At 45.2% G+C, this 19091-nt stretch overlaps 1 protein-coding gene across 4 annotated transcripts in view; it reads left to right on the top strand.

The window, feature by feature from the left end:
• foxp1b (forkhead box P1b) overlaps positions 1-19091 on the top strand; it is a 157308-nt gene that overhangs the window by 97344 nt on the left and 40873 nt on the right. For all 4 annotated transcript variants that reach the window (XM_084440856.1, XM_084440857.1, XM_084440854.1 and 1 more), the window contains one exon: positions 1320-1454. In XM_084440856.1, the coding sequence (XP_084296982.1) occupies positions 1320-1454 (135 nt within the window). The remainder of the gene's footprint in view (positions 1-1319; positions 1455-19091) is intronic.

Genomic DNA, 19091 nt, shown 5'->3' with positions numbered 1-19091 from the left:
AAACCTTTTATTTGCTTTCTGGACGGGGGTGACAGAGAGAGAGGAGGATCAAACAGCCCTGATCGGTGCCTCTCTGACTTTTCTGTTTACTGTAAGTGCAACTTATCAACAGAAAATATTTTTTCTGGCCAGTTGCGATTGATTTCTGTCTTTTTCGTATCCATCAGATTGTTTTGTCAACGGAAACTGCGTGTTTCTGGAGGAAATGATGTAAACGTGTTTAAAAAGCGGTCTAGTTGTTGTGTGACTCAGAGTTCATGGAGTTGACCAAAAATGTATGTTCGTCTTTCGTCGCAGTATTAGAGAGCCTTATCAGGTATGGCATCACAGTTTGGTTTGGTAACCTCTAAGTGCAACTAAAGTCCAAGCTGGTCTGTTTGATGCAGACCGCATGGAAGATTATAGGGACAGCATCCATCCTTGCAGTCTTCTTGTGGACAGGAAACCCTAAAGCAAGCCAATAGGAAAGTTAGTCAAAAAAGAGAAGGTACCCAGGTGCTCAAAGGAGTGATAAGTAAAGAGGCTATTCCAGGTGCTCTGGACCGAGGGAAAAAATCTATGATAAAAAAGAAGACAGGTCCAGACACTCGATGAAGGTATAATTAAAAAGCCTTTAATAAGTCATGGCTGAAATATAAAAGCCAACATGTTTCAACCCCAGCATGGGGTCTTCTTGATGCCCTGATGAAGACCCCATGCTGGGGTTGAAACATGTTGCCTTGTTTTATATTTTCTTATATATCTTCTTTTTTTTACCAATAGGAAAGTTACTGACCCATCCCATGTTCTACACACTGCATAGAGTATCAGCTACTGAACCTCTGAGTCCCTTGTTGTAGATCAAACAGATTTAAAACCTTTAAAAAGCGACAGATAAGGAAAGGATGAGGCCAGGATGGACATTGGAGGCGCTTTATTGAAGGGACTTGTGCAGGTCTTGCTTTTATTAGATGGCCTGGCTCCAGCTCCTGAATCTGAATTTTCCATTTTCAAAATGCAATTTAGGGTCTGGAAAGGCTCTCGTCCAGAGTGATTTCTCGGTTGGAATTCCAACCAGGCCAATCAGCGTCCTTTGAATGCAATGACATAATTAAACTGCTTGATGTGATTGGTCAACTAATCGCTGAGGACTCCTTCGGCAACGCCCATTTCGGAAAACGACTGCATTGGGAGCTTGTTCAGAATGAATAATGAAGGGAAACGAAATGGCAATTCAGTCTGTCAGGATAATTAGACCGGTCACGAGACAATAAAAGGTCAGGTTTATTTTGGTCAATGTTTGCTTATCTTCACCCTCATCATTTTGTTCTTTTTTTCAGGCACTCCAAGTAGCTCGCCAGATCCTCCTACAACAACAACAACAGCAGCATCAACAGCAACAACAGCATCAACAACAGCAACAAGGCATCGGTCTCAAGTCTCCGAAAGCCAATGACAAGCACCAAAGCTTGCAGGTACTGTAGATCATCTATTTTGGTATGGCATATTCAATGCACAACTAGAGCTTAAAGCACTTTCACACTAATCAACGGATATTGTCTTTGTGGTACCTCCATTTAAAACACTAATACAGTATACAAGTATTTGGTTGAGGTAGGCTAGAAACTTTCAATATTTTTTGACAGTATGTTTTTCTGTGGAATAGACTTCTTCATAAACAGGAAATCTGTGACAGTTGTGCAGCATGTCTGCTTATATGAGTGAATAGCAGACCAGATGTGGCCACCATAAACCTCACATTGTGACTCAGTAATGGTCATAGAGTCAATAGCCATGTTGGCCACACCCCTCTGTTGGAGACTCCACCCACTGTTTGGGGAACACTGTTGTAACCCTTGATTACCCCATAGTGCACAATTGAAATAATTTGATGCCCCACTACTATATTTTTTGACAGTTGTCGCATCTATGTATCGGTACCCTAATGTCACTGACACAAAATAATGTTAAATCAAGCACAACAACTGCTCATAGTGCATCGCTGTTTTTGTTTATGAGAAGCTGGGTTTGACAGCTGATCTGCAAATCATTGGTAGGTTTTTGAAGATGTCCCATTCACATCCTTTAACAGCCAAGCATAACTGTGTCTAAGTAAGTACATATTAAAATGTACAATGTAACAATACTATGTAAATATGACTTCTTACAATTTAATCAATTAGCTAGCTGGACACAATAGTCATCTAGTAATCAGTCCGCCTCTTGACTCTGCCTGCGTAGATAGATGTGTTATAATACTGTAGTAGCCCGAGGAGTCCTCCCATCTGATTGATTGAAGCTGTCATGCCAAAATGACAGAGCAACAGCACTCATCTCAGAGCTTCAGTTTTGGGGTTTCTTAGAGTGAAAAACCAGAGGTCTAGGTTTGTCCTCTTATTAGAGATATACATCCACGGACACAAGAACTTTTGGGCATTTTCTCACGCTTCAAAAGCTTTGAAAAGGACAGCTGAAAGAAGACAAATTTGACTGGTGATCTATGGGACAAACCGTCCCCCAAACGAGGGCTGTGCATTTGCGTATTCTACATTATGATGTGACGCTGATGCTAGCTATACTGTACTGTACATCAGAACACTGTACAATAAGCACAGATCCAAATTGTACATAGAAAAGTCTCAACTCGTCCTCCTCTGTGTCTGTTAAGGGCTTCTATGTGGACTATCCATAGTCAGTGAGTTGATGCAATAATGAGGGTAAAGCTGAGGTGATACTGTATGTTCATCATCCTATTGGACACAGCCCTGGGTGTGGCCTGCAGATGGGCATGGTGAAGAAGGAAGGAGAGAGAGAGAGAGAGAGAGAGAGAGGCGAAGGAGAGAGGCGAAGGAGCTCCCTCCTTTTATCGTGCCTCCTTAGGAGGAGTTGGCTTAAAACACCCACCACCAGCAGGGGGCGCTATGGAGCAGGTGGTGATGGCTTGTTTTTATTTGTGTTTTTTTTTGTGTTTTTTTTTTGGGGGGGGGGGGGGGGTTGGAAGGGAGTTGAGGGGAGTAGGGGGGGGGTTAAAAGGGAGTTTAGGAGGTAGACAGTTTGGGAGTTGAGCAGGTAGACGGTTCGGGGGTAGGAGTGCATTCCATTTATTTGGCCTGCCTTTGTGATGCAGGGCAAAATCTGCTCTTTTATTTTTCATTTGTTCTGTTTTTGAATGGGAACAGCTATCCGTATCTGATGTAATATTTACGTTCATTTCAGATCAGCCGTCTGGGCAGCCTCAGATGGGTATCTGTTTGAACAAGGAGGGTTTGTTTGTTTCAGTGTGAAATTGCAAACGACTTCAGGGCATATTGGGTAATTAATACGAAGGCCCTGTTGTGTATGTGTGTGTATATATAATATTTAATACCCCCTTTCCCATAGGGGAGGGGGGCTTTTTTTAATGAGCTGCTGTAGCATCTAGGTCTAATGTCAGGTAGTGAAAGAGCCTCTCTGTTGGGCAGATTTCTCAGCACTAGCTCCAGAGAATGAAATATGACTGTGTTGACCTTTCAGTTGTGTGCGTATTTGTCAGGATTCAGATAAGTTGAAAGGATCAAACTAAACAGTTTCCCCAGCCTGACTGGGAATTGTGTAGCAGAGGTCAACACAGGGGGCCGTGCTGTGGATTCCAGCGTTCAGCCAGTTGTTGGTACATAGTGAAGTACTAGACCATCTCCTGCAGACAAAGGCAAAATTAAAATTCTAATTTATTAATGTATACAGAGAGCTCGCCTGGCCTGTCACTCAACTATTGAAAAGAGAGCCTGGGCCCTTTTTTTTCTCCGCGCTACTGCCCAGTACTGGTGAGGAGCACAGACTCGCCCTGGTATCTAAATAACATGCTAAATTGGCTGCTCTGTAATGTTACATTTTGCTAGGTCGAAACTGTCATAATGAAAAGCCACAAGTCCAGACAAGTGTTTATTTATCTCTGAATAGCATACTCTACTAATTAGATACATACACCCCCTGCACCAGCACGCACGTTTAATTTCTTATGCTCACATGGACGCGTTTGTGCGTGTGTGTGTGCGTGTTAATGTCCCATATTTTTTGTGTTGGCTTGTAGCCTTCTAATCACTTCACTCGCACACTCAAGGTGGTACTTGGTGAAACACCATTACATTACAGTACATAACGATCCAAGGTACCCCTTCTTCTATAGTGTAAGGACCAACCCACGCTCGGGAGAAGGGACTGGAAGAGCCCTTCACACACAGCGCTGACGCCCTCTACCCACACCGGATAACGACTGCCTTGAATTGGACTGGGTCATCAGCAGACATGATCCAGCAATAATGGGCTGTGTAGTAGGCCGACAGCCCATAAAAGCACCTGATCTGTGCAGCTGTCCTGGAAAGGGCTCCCTTCAACTCAGCAAGCGCCCTATTAGACTCAGGGAGAGGAGGCGCAGGAGCTCCACTCATTTGGAGATGTGACTCACTCTGACTCACTCCTATTCAAGTGAAAAATAATAATGAAGTGCAGAATATCTGAGGCTTCGTGGAAAAGAGGTAAAAAAAAAGAGAACAAGAAAATCAAGCAGCGCAAGAATCCTTGATCAGCATTAAATGGCTGTTAGTTTTGGTATGTTCAAGAGGGGTCCTAGCCCCCTGTGGAAACATCTAGAAGATGTCTCCCATGGCTCCATGGCCCAGAGGCATTTAATCAGACTGAATGTACAAACAGCAGCAGAGCAGGCGAGAGATCAGCTAAACATACTTGACTGGTCAAAAAGCGAGTAAATTACTGACAGAATGACACGTGTAATTAAAGGAGTCCACGCCACTTTACCTCACGCTCCACACCTACAGAGGCGCGGGAAGAGAGCGGGCGACTCCCACCCCGCTAATTACCATTATCACCGAAACGCTAGGGTTTGAGTCATTAGTTCCATGTGCATTTAATTAGAGGCAGGCTGAAATTGGATTTAACTTATTACTTTTTCATGGATCACTTTCTTGTCATCACTTCAAATTGGATTGCAGCCCCAGGTAACTAATTATGCCAGCCACAGGACCAGGACTGGAGAAATAGGTAATTAGGAACAACACTGTCGGACCCTCACTGATAGTCCACTCACCACGGAAGGAGTGATGGGAAAAAAAAATCGAGCCTGGTTTGTGGCATTGCTTAAGAGCAGCCTGCTCGCTTAACTACGCCACTCTGCAAGGGATCCTGGGTAGGCGCCCGCCACCTACGGTGGATTATGTGACGTGCAGCTGGGCTGAAGATGTTATGTCAACATGGTTCCACTGCCAGCAGTGTAATGCCCAGATTAGGCGGGTTCCAGATCTGAAAGGTGGCCTTGATTGGCCTTCATTATTCATGTCAGTGGTACAGGGAGGTACTGGGAGCTGCAGTCGTCAAGGCAAGCCTGAGACCGTTCCCCGTGTGACTGCATTTCACCCTCGAAGGCTATGTTGGCCAGTGTGGGCAGGTCAGAACAGACAGTCCTGAGAACGTGTGTGTGTGGGCGGACCAGAGAAGAGAGAGAGAGAGAGCTTATGTCGCTGACACATGTTCACTCTTGCTGTTTATTATGTTTTTGGTTGTTAGACAACATCACGGGGCAGACTGCAGACTTGTGTGTTTTCTGGAAGCAGATTGTGAGGATCGCTCCTTCTTTCATATTTGCTCTGAAGCCACTGTCTTCGAGGCGCGCGAGCAGCAGAAACCAGAACAGCAAAGCAGCTTTTATGTTCCCGTTACGCCCTCTCTTTCACCACATGAGTGTTGGTTTGTTCCTTGGCTCCTTTTTGTAATTAAGCGAGCTAGCGCGGTGCCCGAATACATGCCTGTTCAGAACGGGCCGATCGCTCAGCCTCTGGTATTGCTGCTTGCAGCTTTCTTGAGAACCGCTCATCCAAACAGCTTCACATTCGACACGACGCTTCCTTGGGTCCTGAGCAATACACCGTCCGTGAGAGTGCCCTCTGGCTGCTACGAGGTTCAAAGACAGAAAAGGGTGCACACTGTAGCTCCCTTTTAGCTCTTCTATTCCAATGTGACGTTTCGAGCTAGCGCTCGTAACTTACGTCTAAAGAGGAGCACCAGATCGAAACGTCACTATAAGGGAGCTACAGTGTGTGGACTGTAAATTAAAAATCTTACTTGGTTTAGTTTAGTTTTCAAAGAACACGCTGAGTGGTCGGTCAAGATGGTTTCAACAAAGACAATAAGTTTATTCTATGTTACGATTTGCAAGTCGGACTCAATGCACAGGAAGTGAATCCAGGCAAGAGTGAGTGACTGGGGAACGAAAGCAATAGTTTATAACGTGAAAAAGGAAGTGACACAGTTTCAGGATGAAGAGGACAGGGAAATAATGTCACACAGGAACAATTTGTAGTTTTAACAGACTGATTCTAGAGGAACGAACTACAAAGTTAGAACAACAGTCAAGTAGGAAAATAAAACACAGTGGTGAGACTTGAATTTCATTCACAGGACCCTTTCCCTTTTATCATGATAGGTTTTTGGTCCAGCACCTGCATTGAAGGTCTTTTTGGATGTGTGCGGGCCAAGTGCTTAGCCTCTGGTACTTCTGCTTGCAGTTTTCTCGAGAGCCGCTCACCCAAAGAACTTCTCACTCGACACTGCTCTTCCTCCTGATCAATAGGACCCAATAGGACCCAACATACCTCCCAAATCAACTACATACAGCGTTCAACTGTATTGAGCTTCATACAGTGGCCGGTTATTGAGAACATTCCAATACAGAGAGATAAAACAGTCATACTTCCATTACAGTATGAAGAGGCATGATTCATTTGATAGGTCACCTTGTCACCTCTGCATTTTACATTGACAATTTCATGATATCTCAGGCGCAGGGCTTGTTATTCTTCAGAGTTGGCAGAATACTTCAAATGTGTTCTAGAAAACGTGTCGACAACCCCCTTGTCTCAGTGGGGTTTTCCTTTCTACCTTGTCGTTCGAATGCCACCTTTGCATTTTCTCTCTCCCTCTACATGTATTTCTCTGTTTCTCTTCCTCGCTCGCCCGCTCTCCCTCTCATTGCCTCCCTCTCTCTCTCTCTCTCGCACACGTTCGCTCACTCTCTCTTTTACACCATTGTGTGCAGTCTCGCAGAGGGCATCTCCAGGTCAGAAGATAATGTCTTTTCAGTTTTACATGATGAAAGCCTTTTAAGTCCCCCCCCCCCCATCCCACCCCCCCTCTGCCCCTGTGCGGTTCATATCCTTCATCTGTGGTCTTTGGGGGAGCGTGGTGTGACAGAATCCAGGGTCCAAGCCTCTGTCTCTGACAGGGTATGAGAGGCCGACGGCGCTGTCTCTCTCTCTCTTTCTCTCTCTCTCTCTCTCTCTCTCTCTCTCTCTCTCTCTCTCTCTCTCTCTCTCTCTCTCTCTCTCTCTCTCTCTACTTCTACTACTGTTTTTTGTTGTAGGCCCATGGCATTGTCCTGACACATGTATACCACAGCGCTCCAATCTGTAAGTCATTAGAGCGCTGGGCTGGGGCCCGTTGGCTGGAGCCGGGCCAGCGCTCCCAGGCAATCCGAGGCGGCATTCCGAGACGTTCCCACAGCGTGGCAGCGGCAGCCCACCGGCGAGGTGACAACGAGCCCACACCCGGCCCAGCCTGGCCGCCTGCCCGAACAGGAAGGCCAGTCGAGTTAATGGCGCAACGGAGGCGGCTGCTCCGGCGTTGAGTCCGTGAGGCACGCACGCGCGGGGGAGGGGGGGCGCCTCCAGCCCCGCCCACCGTCCGTCTCGCAGACCCAGCGGCGGTCAGGACCGCACCGCGGTCCGGCCCCGTGCGCAGAGGCTGCGGAGAGCGGGGTGAACGGGGGACAGAAACGCGAGCGAACACACCGGCAGAGAAATAACCGCGAGTTACAGTTTGCACGCTCACCCATAACAGGGAGGCGTTCTCGAGATTGAACAGCAGCACGGAGCAATATGTTCCGCCGTTCCGGATCCGGCCCAGACTCAAATCCCACACTTCGGCGGGCGGGCGGGCGCCTGCGCGGTCCTCTTTCCATCTTCCCCGCGTTAAGTAAGAGGTCTCGAGGTGATGCTGTAATGGATTCCTATATGATGTCTCTGTAGCTCTGAGGTGATATAATCTGTCTAGAATGATCAGCGCAACGCCGACCCCGTGTCCGTGATCCCGCGCCCGTGTCCGAGCAGCAGGGGTCGGGACGTCTTTTATCACGGCTTGTTTTCCTTGTCATATTGTAAAAATGCATTATGCGTATAGTGTATATATTAGAACCAGGCTGGGATGACTCTGTCGGAGAGTGAAGTCATCCCTCGCTATTTCCAGGCGGCGGTCTGTTGCAGGCTGTTAGGAGCGCTCGGCCCAGACGATGACTGTCAGATCGACTCCAGTCACGAGGCCTGGGAGGCTCTCTGCCATTTTCACCGCTGCCTTATTTCAATCCTGTTGATGTTTCCCTTCCAGCTCTGTCCCCCTCCCTGTACTCCCCCCCTCCCCCCCAACCACCCCCACCCCCCCCCCAAATGCTGTATCTTTGATTCATTCTCCGCCTCGGTGTTCTTGATGTCAACCATGTGTTGTTTGGAGTGATTCACAGACCCTTTAGGGGGGGTTGAATGGGTGGATTGGCGTACAGTAATCCGGAGCATTAATAAACACAGCTACATGGAGCGTTCGCCCAGCTAGATCACACTCCTCCCTGTCCCGGGGTGGACCTCTCCGCTGACGACTTCCAGCAGCTAACCGTGTCAATTCTGAGGTGCTTTGCGCCCCGTGCGCGCCGAGCGGTGCCACTTGTTAATTCACGAAATGGTGACGTGGGAAGCTATTCAGAAATGAGCGCACTGACATCCACGGTTCACGCCGCGGCGTGCAAGTCTGCCTCAGCGCGGTGTGAGAAGACCTGTCACTCACCTGTAGCCTTTCTGCTTTTCTAAACAAAAGGTCACAGAAATGGTACAGTACAGTACATCTCAATATAGAGGCTGCCAAAAAGCCCGTATGAATCTAACCACCAAACAATAAGAGCCAAAATTCCCCCCACCCCCTCAATTGAGAGAGTTCTTGTTTTGACTAAGTGCGAACCACAGAACACGGAACATGGTGAAACACAGGCCTCGCTATGCGCTGGCATATCACCTCAGGAAATATTTTGCAAATACAGAGTACACATCTGCTGACATAACAAAATGTTCTTGAATGCAATTTAAAATAAATAACCAAAACCGATACACAATAGATCTTATGAGCACGTTACATCAGACTTGAGTCCCATGATTCCACTATGGCTGGAGACATTCTTCATCACATATAGTGTGTGGGAGACAGGAATGGAATAAAGTGTGTGAGAGACAGTATTTTCTGACTTTTGGCCTCTCTGACATGCTGCATATGTCAGCTGTTGTTTGAGTAGTTATGCACCTGCCCTGCCGACCCCTCTATCTGTAAACAATGACTTGCTCTCCTGAGAGGTGGAGACTACATTTATTTTCTCATGATAAACATGGGGCCCTCAGTTCCTTTCAAGATGAGGACCCCACTTCATTTTTCCTTTCCTCTTTTCCTCTCACTCTGACTGCACTTTGAGATAAATACCATCCCCGTGCTAACAGTTTATTCACTGACTGTGTTAGTGTTTGTTTGTGTTTGTTTGTGTGTGTGTGTGCATGCGTGTGCATGCGTGTGTGCGTGTGTGTGTGTGTGTGTGTGTGTGTGTCTGAGAGAGAGAGAGAGAGAGAGAGAGAGAGAAAGCTGTGTAATGGGAGCTGGCTGTGTCATTGTCTTTTACCAGGCAATAAGAACAGGGGAGACCCCTCGCCCAGCCAGACGAGACATTAACTCATGCTTGCACTGTAACTCAGGCAGGAAATGGAGTCTTTTATTATGTCACCCACTCTGTCATAAGCACAATCATTCAGTAGTCTTTGTAAACCACCTTAAATACAATGGGTGCAAAATTAACCGAGGGCTCAATGATATTGATGCCTCTCTGTATAATATAAAATGTGTTGGTAAAAAAAAATCGATACGGTGTGTATTATATCAATACATGTGTGTAATTACTGTACACCAAGCAGGCACAGGACGAGGATCAGAGAGAGAGAGGGAGAGAGAGAGAAAGAGAGAGTGAGAGTGTATGTGTGTGAGAGAGAGAGTAAGAGAGAGAGAGAGAGAGAGAGAGAGAGAGAGGAGAAGAGAGGGAGCCTTGAACTGTATGTCTGCTAAATTTATCATGAGGCCTTTGGGAGCATTGAAATGAGAACAGTGGCCTATTACTGCTAAGAAGGTGTTTTATTGAGAATATGCCGACATGCCACCCCAGGGAGTGTGTTGGGGAGAGGGGTATGGCCAGAGCACAGACCACTGTCAGTGGATGTGTGTCTGTGTGTGCATGTTTGTGTGTGTGTGTGTGTGTGTGTGTGTGCGTGCTTGCATCCATTTGTGTCTCTCTTGTGTGTCTTTTGTCTGAGCTATCTGAGCGTGTCAAATAGAAAATAAAGAGCCTTTTCTTCTACTTAATTATTCACCAAGATATGTATTGGAATTGTCACTTTTGACACTTGAGGTCTCCCAGTCAATAATTTATATAGGTCACCAGGCTTAGAAAGCTTGTTGTCAGTTATTAGCGGATGAGGGCAGTGACTTTCTATGCCGGGTCTCTGTTTATTTTACCAGTGTATTTGTGGACTGGATTGGATTCCATGAACATTCTTTCATTCTTAGCCAAGGTTTTATGGACATCGATATAGCAGAGTTTTTTTTTTTTTTTTTTTTTTAATGTATGACTACGTTATTGTGTTTTGTGTTGATTGACATATTAACAGAGCAAGATTTTAATCTAGGAAACAGCTTTATTTTCTATTTGAATTTTCTATGAGCTCCACATTTGAGGTGCTCTTCAGTGTTTCAGCTTATTTTAAGCATAGTAGTGTGTAATACTTGTAGGTAGTGTAACAATATGTTTTATCTCTCTCTCTCTCTCTCTCTCTCTCTATATATATATATATATATATATATATATATATATAATATATACGAGGTGCGACCGAAATGTCCCCGGATTGTGTCAGCCACACTCATGCCTCTATTTGAATTGAAGTTGCCCTATATCTCACGACTATTCTGGTATAATATTGTTCACCTCACTCAATCGGTGCTTCTGTGACAGGCCGTTTTGTAGAGTGTCACAGAGTTGTGGCACTTTTCTCTACCAACTCCCAAAACTCAACAATTTTATTACAATAAAGAAAGTACACTCTCAAAACATATTTATTACAGAATCTGCAGAGAAATGACCCATTGTCCCCCTCAAAGTAGTCCCCCCCAGAGTTCATGCACTTCTGCATTCGCTTTTGCCACCCATGGAAGCACTTGGCAAAGTCCTCCTCTTTGAGCCCCCTTAGACTGGTTGAAAGTTGGAGTTGTAATAAAATTGTTGAGTTTTGGGAGTTGGTAGGGAAAAGTGCCACAGCTCTACAAAACAGCCTGTCACAGAAGCACCGATTCAGTGAGGTGAACAATATTATACCAGAATAGTCGTGAGATATAGGGAAACAAAGGGATATCATTGTTTTTTTCAATTCAAATAGAGGCATGAGCGTGGCTGACAAATATATATGTTTTATTTCAGATACATATGTTTATTGTAAATGTGAATATTGTTGTCTCTCTTGTCTCTCTCCTGTGTAATTCTGATATGTCCAGTAGGGGGCAGGCTCCTGTTTCCCCGTCCTCCTCTCCCCTGTTTTCCCCTCCTCTCTCTTCTCTAAATGGGTGCACAGGGGAGTCAAAGCCGGGGATGATATCATGACAGCTAATTCCCTTCATCCAGGTCGAGGTGGAGCGATAGGTAGTGCTGTAGGTAAAAGCTGTTTTGAGGACGTGTGGTCTGGTAGTCAGAGTCAGAGTTATGTTGTTTAGAGACACAGTGTGTTGATCTGTACAGGCGCATGCGCTGTGTTGCACATGTTGCTATCATTCTCTCTGTAAAAGTAGTTATAATGTGGATGGCCATACTGTAACTAATGAGCCAATGATAAGAAAAAAGAAAGATTGGAAAACCGCAACAACAACAACAACAACAACAACAACAACATACTTGTATGATGCACACCTACATTTCTCATGAGTACTTCTATTTTAAATTAAATATTCATATTAGGTATGGCCTCGAAGATAAACAACACAAAACAAAAACAACATGAAGAAAGCATCTCAATTGTTATGGCTGTTTGTTGTTCTCTGAATTCTAAATGAGCTTGGCTCTTTGTACTGGAACTGTAAACAATTCCATTTACCAGAACAATAAAGTCCTGATAGCTGGCTAGATTCTTTCTCTCTTTCAGCTAGATAGCTGTGTTTACTTATCTGTTGTTTAATTAAAGGGCCTCTTTTCTTTAGGCTCCCATTGTTTCAATAGCACGGCCAGAGCCCCGGCAGGGGTCAAAGGGTTAACAGCCGTCAACTGTGCCTTTTTTTTTTTAAAGGGGCCCCACACAAAGGCACGGTTCACCTGCAGCCAGGCTCGCGGCGCCCTATTGTGTGGCCCGTTTGAATTGATTATGTTTAGGGGGCTGGTTGTGATTGGTGGAGAAGGGCGTGGTTGATTGGATAGTTTTGTATCTTGTCAGCCAGGGAGCAACCTCGCGCGTGCAATCTGTCCGTATCCTGAGGAAGGCTGGAGACACCACAGCACAGCAGCGTCCGCCTGCCTGCCTGCCCGCCTCGCGCTCGCTCTCTCTCTCTCTCTCGCTCGCTCGCTCGCTCGCTCTCTCTCTCCCTCCCTGACGCTCCTCTCCGCTCCTCTCCGCTCCACTCCACACCGCACGGCCCAGCTCTCTGTTTACCCTGCCAGCTAAATGGAGTTTGTCAGGTTTGTCAATATGATTGATTCTGCAATTTTGCCGGCTTTTTTTGTGTAAAACTTGACAATTTAATTTGACCAGGGAAAAGAAAATGGTGCTTATTGTCTGTCTGGGTGTTGATGTTCTATCATTGTAATTGGCTAATGTTATCCCGCAGTTTGTTTAAGAGGGAGACTGATCCAAGATTTGGTGTGCTCCACAGTCAGGAACACAACCAACGTGGGATTTCTGTGTAGAATTCTATGCTTCTTAAAGTGGACTATGTTTGTTTAGATGTGTCTGTTTAGTTGTAGGTAACATTTACAATGTAATTGTCACTTATACTTAAAATGAACTGTTCAAATGCCTTGCCTGTAATTCGGTCGCTTCTTGCTTTAAGTTTGTTTGTATTTGCTTTGTTGACATTACTTCTACTCAGCTAACCAGTCAAGCAGGATCAGCTCCATTGTGTTGTTTATTGATGGGAAGTTCTAGGAAGCAGGGGGCATGCTTGTTTGTTGTCAGATTTAGAATATATATTTAAAGCTATTTTCACCCTTGAATAATTGACCAGTATAGTATGTACTCTGTAGGGGTTAGAAGTAGAGCTTTCTCTAAGTTTGGGTTAACTACAGTATGTGTATTTGTGTAGTGCATGTTGAATGAGCTACTCTTGGTTAGTGTGTGTTTGGGAGCAGTGTAGCTGTCAGGTGAGAGGGGCAGGGAGGTGACGGGGGGCTGATCCTCTCCTCACTCTGTCACTTGAAATTAAGGGAGGCACAGCTCTATATTTGACACCGTCACCACCCAACCAGGCTAGAGAGGCACAATCATTCTGCTTGTCAGCACTGAAATCTTCCTGAAAAAGTTGACACAGGTGTGTGTGTGTGTGTGTGTGTGTGTGTGTGTGTGTGTGTGTGTGTGCGTGCGCGCGTGCGTGTGTGTGTGGTACTGTTAAGGGGGAGTGGCATCGGGTGAAAGACTTAAACCTCTCATCAACTTCCCACCGATCCACCCTGAGGTGTTGACAGAAGACAGCTATTGACTTTCTGCTGGTTTAACTTTTAATGATATCGCAAGTTTTTCCACTCGTCCGTCCTGGCGAGCTTCAGAGAGACTCACCTCTAGCCTGCGCTGCGGGACGGCGTTCCACTCTCTCCGCGTGCACACAGGTCATCCGGCCACACGGCAGACTGGCATGGTGGTGTCCAGCAGCTTGTGTTTCTGGTGGCAGGGCGGGCGAGACACCGTCTGTCCCCCGTGGGGGCCGGCGGAGGTAAAGATCAGATCGAGGGGGGGGAGAGAGAGAAGCCTAAACACCCGTGTGCCCCGTAATGCCGCGCAGCTGCGCCGAGCCTCGCCGTTTGGGAGAGCTGGAGTGCGAGCTGATTGGGTTGACAGTTTGTAATCAAAGTTGATTTATTGTTCATTAGTAGTGCATTAGCCCTTTCAGGCAAGGCCGTTATTTGTGCAGTGGCCTGTCAAGGCGAAGGGCTGCCAGCACCTGTCATTTCTAAACCATGACATAGGCAACCAGATATTACCCCGGTACCCTGAGAGGGGGAGGCCGCCAGAGCCCACAGCACTCTGGGATATCCTTTACAGGACCGGCCACTGCTTTGTAGTGGAGAGAGAGAGGAGAGGAGAGAGAGAGGAATAGTTTTGTGGTGATACAAAAAACCACCAGCTGCTCTCTTCTGTTGCCCCCGACTCGCCGGTTTGAGAAAAAAAGACAAAGTTTTTGTCTTGGAGAAAAAAAAGCTTTTGTTCAGTTTTCAAGGTGCATTACTGTTTAGTGCTCTTGGTCACAGTGAGTGTCTCGATTTCACGTAGGCAGATTAGCTCACCGCTGAAGATGATGCCAGCCTTCAAAGGAACTGTGATGGTTGGGGTTAAGAGTGGCTTAAAAAACTGATGTGGAATATCAAAGTAATTACTGTCCTTTCTCTGACACTTGTCTTCGTCTTGGATTTCAACATCAAAAATCCGCCTAGTTGATTACTACAGGGCACATCCAATAGAAGAACGTGTGATTTTGGACTGCTTCTGTGTGTTGTGCCCCAGTATAAGCAAAGACATATGTATCAGATCCTGTTATATCTCTGAATGACTTTCACACATGCTCTACTGGACGCCAGCTGCTGACTTTCTGTCCGTTTATGATTATTAATTGGCCACATGTTTTCTTTCTGACTCACGAAAGACAACAAACACAAGACATGTAAAAGGCAATGCAATTTGCAGTCCCCTTGTCTGCCGTCATGGAAACAAGGATTAGGTTTGCGTTGCTGGTGTGCGGAGAATGGAAACAATGTGTGCTTGGATGTGTCAGCCATTGTCTTTGGGTAAATGTTCATCTGCAGGGGGATTTTAGAGGCTGTGATCTTAATTAAATCTCAACTGACTTAAATAATGCATCTAAAGGCACGCAGTGTTGCATAACCACGCTGAGCTGGTAAACTATAAATCATGGTAACACGGGCGTAAGAAACGGGGGCTTCGGCGTGGCAAGGGGCTGGGGGCAAGGTGAGCGGTGCGGTGTCTCAATGCTCCCGAGGGAGGTGCCTGAAAATCTGCATATGGGGGTGTGGCTTGAAAGGTCAAAAGGACTTGACATGAGATGTCACCGGGATTCGTTGTGTCTCAAGTTGGAGCTGAAGCTTGAACCCTGTTTTTCTGTAAATTATTATTGATTTGTTTTTGTTTTTTTATGTACCTGACGTCTGGAAGAATGAAATCGTGAAAAACACATAGCCTAAATACACATGAACGACACAGGGTTTTCTATATAGAGCACATCGTACCATTATTGATTGAATGATGTTGTGGCTGGTGACATGTTCTGGCCGCTAGATGAAAACATATACCTTGTGGATTGGGACACGTCTGTTTTTTTTGTATTTTGGTGAATATTAGTCGACTGCTCTCCTCGGTTCCTGAGAAAGGGATTCTGTGTGTTTATGTGTGTCTGTGTGTGTGTGTGTGTGTGTGTGTGTGTGTGTGTGTGTGTGCGTGCGTGCGTGTGTGTGTGTGTCAGACCGGGGGCCATGCCCTCTGCTCTGTGCTCAGCGGTGGGCACCTGCAGTTGCGGCCGCCCTGAGTGTGGGAAAGAGCCGCCACCTCACAGCTCAGCTGTTATTGTTGGGCTGAGAGCCTCTCTCACTCCACCGTGTAGTTTGTTTGTTTTACACAACGCTAGTCCAGATTTGCTGAAAACTTGTTTGTTTGTACTGTAGTTTGAAAGTTAATTAAAATGCAATCTTGAGTTTTGTTTTTACAGTTGCTGCGTATCGCTTCTATCCCCCCTCCGAATATATATAGCAAACGGGGAGAAAATGTGACTGTGATTATCCTGTTTATCTGAACTGTAAACGTTTTTTAAAGCAGCGCGAATTTGGATGACAGAGAGGAATTACAGAGAACTTAACCAAATCAGGATGGGCAGTCCTGTCTCCTGTTGTTCTCTAGTTTAATAGCAGTAGCTAGAAATAATGAGTGATTATAGCTTTTTTTGATAATTAGGGAATATACAATCCATTAATTATGATTAATAATACAAATACGATTATTATCAGTATCACATACAATAATACCATTATTATTATTATTATTATTATTATTATTATTAGTAGTAGTAGTAGTAGTAGTAGTAGTATTATCATTATTATTATTATTATTACTGTTATTAATAGTATTGTTACTGTTATTAGCATCATTATCATTATTATTGTTATTATTATTATTATTATTATTATTATTATTATATGGGATTATGTGTAGGAAGCAAAGATTTGATGATTGATCCCTTGTTATGCATAAGAATTCTATGTGATTCTATGTTTGCTCGAAGATGCTATTCAGTTCTGCAGTACATCTGAGTACACCATTCTGATCTTGTCAAGGACTAATTACGTTCATGCATCACTTCAGTGCAGTGCCTCCTGTGAAATCCTCATTTCAGAGACATTTTCATGCTAGAGATCATACGCTATTCAAGATGGAGCGCCATTACTATTCTACTGTCTCAGGCCAAGGTAAACCAACCTTCAAACAGTTTGGCCTCTCTGATTTCGCAAGGGCTTGTTATTTTGTACTTCTCAATTCCATTTGATGTCATGAAAACAAGATGACACCAAGGAGTACAAATTAATTATTTTGGGTCCTTTGTCTAACCTGTTTCTTCATGGCCAGTTCGGCCTCTTTTTCCTCTGTCTATTCTCCTTAATTGCCCCAGCACGGAAGGGGGGGGGGGGGGGGCGGGTGGGGGGCATCCCTGCAACGTCCTGCTTCCCCATTCCCTCTCACCACGGTTTGACCTTTGTCTTCTGGGGGGATTGGTGCCAGGACAGCGCATTCATTAAGTCTGAACAAGTGAAGTTCCATCACCATCAGATGTGGCCCAGTGTTTCCTCATTACATGATCGTCCTCTTGTATGTTCCTAGGTGGTGATGCACAAGTTGGCTCAGTGTCTTTAAAAAGCAGCCCTAACCAGAGCTGTGTGTGTGTGTGTGTGTGTGTGTGTGTGTGTGTGTGTGTGTGTGTGTGTGTGTGTTCTCTCACGTCTCTTTTTCTTCCCTGCTTGCTACATTCACTGTACTGTTCAGAAAACCAGATGGTTTCATGTGAGAATATTGGCATTAGTATTGGTTTAGTTTTTGTTCCTAGGATAAGGTACATTATACTGTATTATAAATAATAAACAATAACCATCTACTGATCAATGCATCCAGAATTTTATCGTTATCAATTGATGTGTATTGAAGAATTAAGATTTGAAAGCAGTGACTACAGTCTACTATGGAAGATGAAGTATGTACTGTATGTGTTGGCTTGTACTGTGAGCAATGTATAGGTGCCTGTTTGTGCATGCATGCTTGAATGTTTGCACGCTGACATATCTGTGTGTGTGTGTGTGTGTGTGTGTGTGTGTGTGTGTGTGTGTGCGCGTGTATGTCTGTGCTTGCGTGCGTATGTACGCGTGTTTGTGTGTGTGTATGTGTGGCTTTGTGTGTGTGTGTGTGTGTGTGTGTTGGGCAGCAGGCCTGTGCTGGTATATTGCCTACAGTCACACTGCAGCTGTGGGAGAATGTTCTAGGTTTGAATGTTTATGTATGTGAGGCACCTGGAGAGCACCACACCTTCGTGAAATTCATAAACGTCAGCTATTTCTGGCATGCCCAGAATGTCCTCCTTTTCACACTCTCATATTGGCGTAGTAGATTAGAGCGGTGCTCAGAGGAGCTCTCCAGTTATGAGACCCAGCAGTCTGGATCCGAGCGTCGATGCCGATGCGTTTGGGTGGATCATCTGGAGTCACGATGAGAAGCAGAGATAAAGGGTCACGGCATATGGGAGTGCTTTAAACGGAGACGGGAGTCCCGTGTTTTGCGTTAAACGGGCACGATACACCGGCCAGGGCAATATTTTTCAGTTAAAGTGCTCCCTCCCGCCCTTTCCCTCAACACCCCCCCCCCCCACCCGTCTTAGGCAGATTTTCACTCATTCAACACCGGATTAAATGGTAGTAGTTACAATGATCAATAGGTTAAGAAGCGTACAATCCCTCTCGCTGCTAATGACCTCAGCGGTAATGGGCAATAAAGTGCGGGCTGTAATAGGCTCTCGCCAGGCAGAGCCGTCAGAAGGAGGCCTGGTGGTAGGTGGAGGTGTGAGGACAGGATGTGGTAGCTACAGTATGCACAGCACTAGCTGAGGTGTATTTTTTTTTTTTAAACAATAGACAATTAATTGCACGAAATTAAAATCTAATTTTTTATGAAATTGTCAATTATTAAGCAGTGGGAAAGTGTGTTAAGGTTCTGTGGGAAAGTGTGTCGGTTCTGTGTTACCGCCTTACTCAGTCTTAGATTCTATTAAAACGTGGTACACCAAAGATGTGTAGTAAAAATGATTATGCATGTGAAAATAACCGGTGGTAAATTTACTGCCCTGACGTGCTAGTAAAAGCAGAGCATGTCAAATCTGAAGGAGATTTGTAATTCACGTGGTTTAACACAGAGCATCTAAAAAAAAAGAGCCATTATTATTTATCCTTCCTGTGTGAGGTAATTGTCATTGGCCATACTTAAAGAGGTCCATATCTATCACATCACATATAGGTCTAATACTGCGGCCAGACAAGCTGCCTGGTTGACCTTCAAAATAGTTCATCAAAATTAGTGATGCTGAGAAACAAGGACATCAGTGGATAATGACTGTGAAATTAGGAGCTGGGACCGTGGCTATGCAAATGACAGGACAAGCCATGTGAAAAAGTCAAGATGGACGGCATATTAAGACGT

Source organism: Borostomias antarcticus, assembly GCF_949987555.1.
Source record: "Borostomias antarcticus genome assembly, chromosome: 7".
Lineage (NCBI taxonomy): Eukaryota > Metazoa > Chordata > Actinopteri > Stomiiformes > Stomiidae > Borostomias > Borostomias antarcticus.
This window is presented reverse-complemented; position numbering and strand designations above follow the sequence as displayed.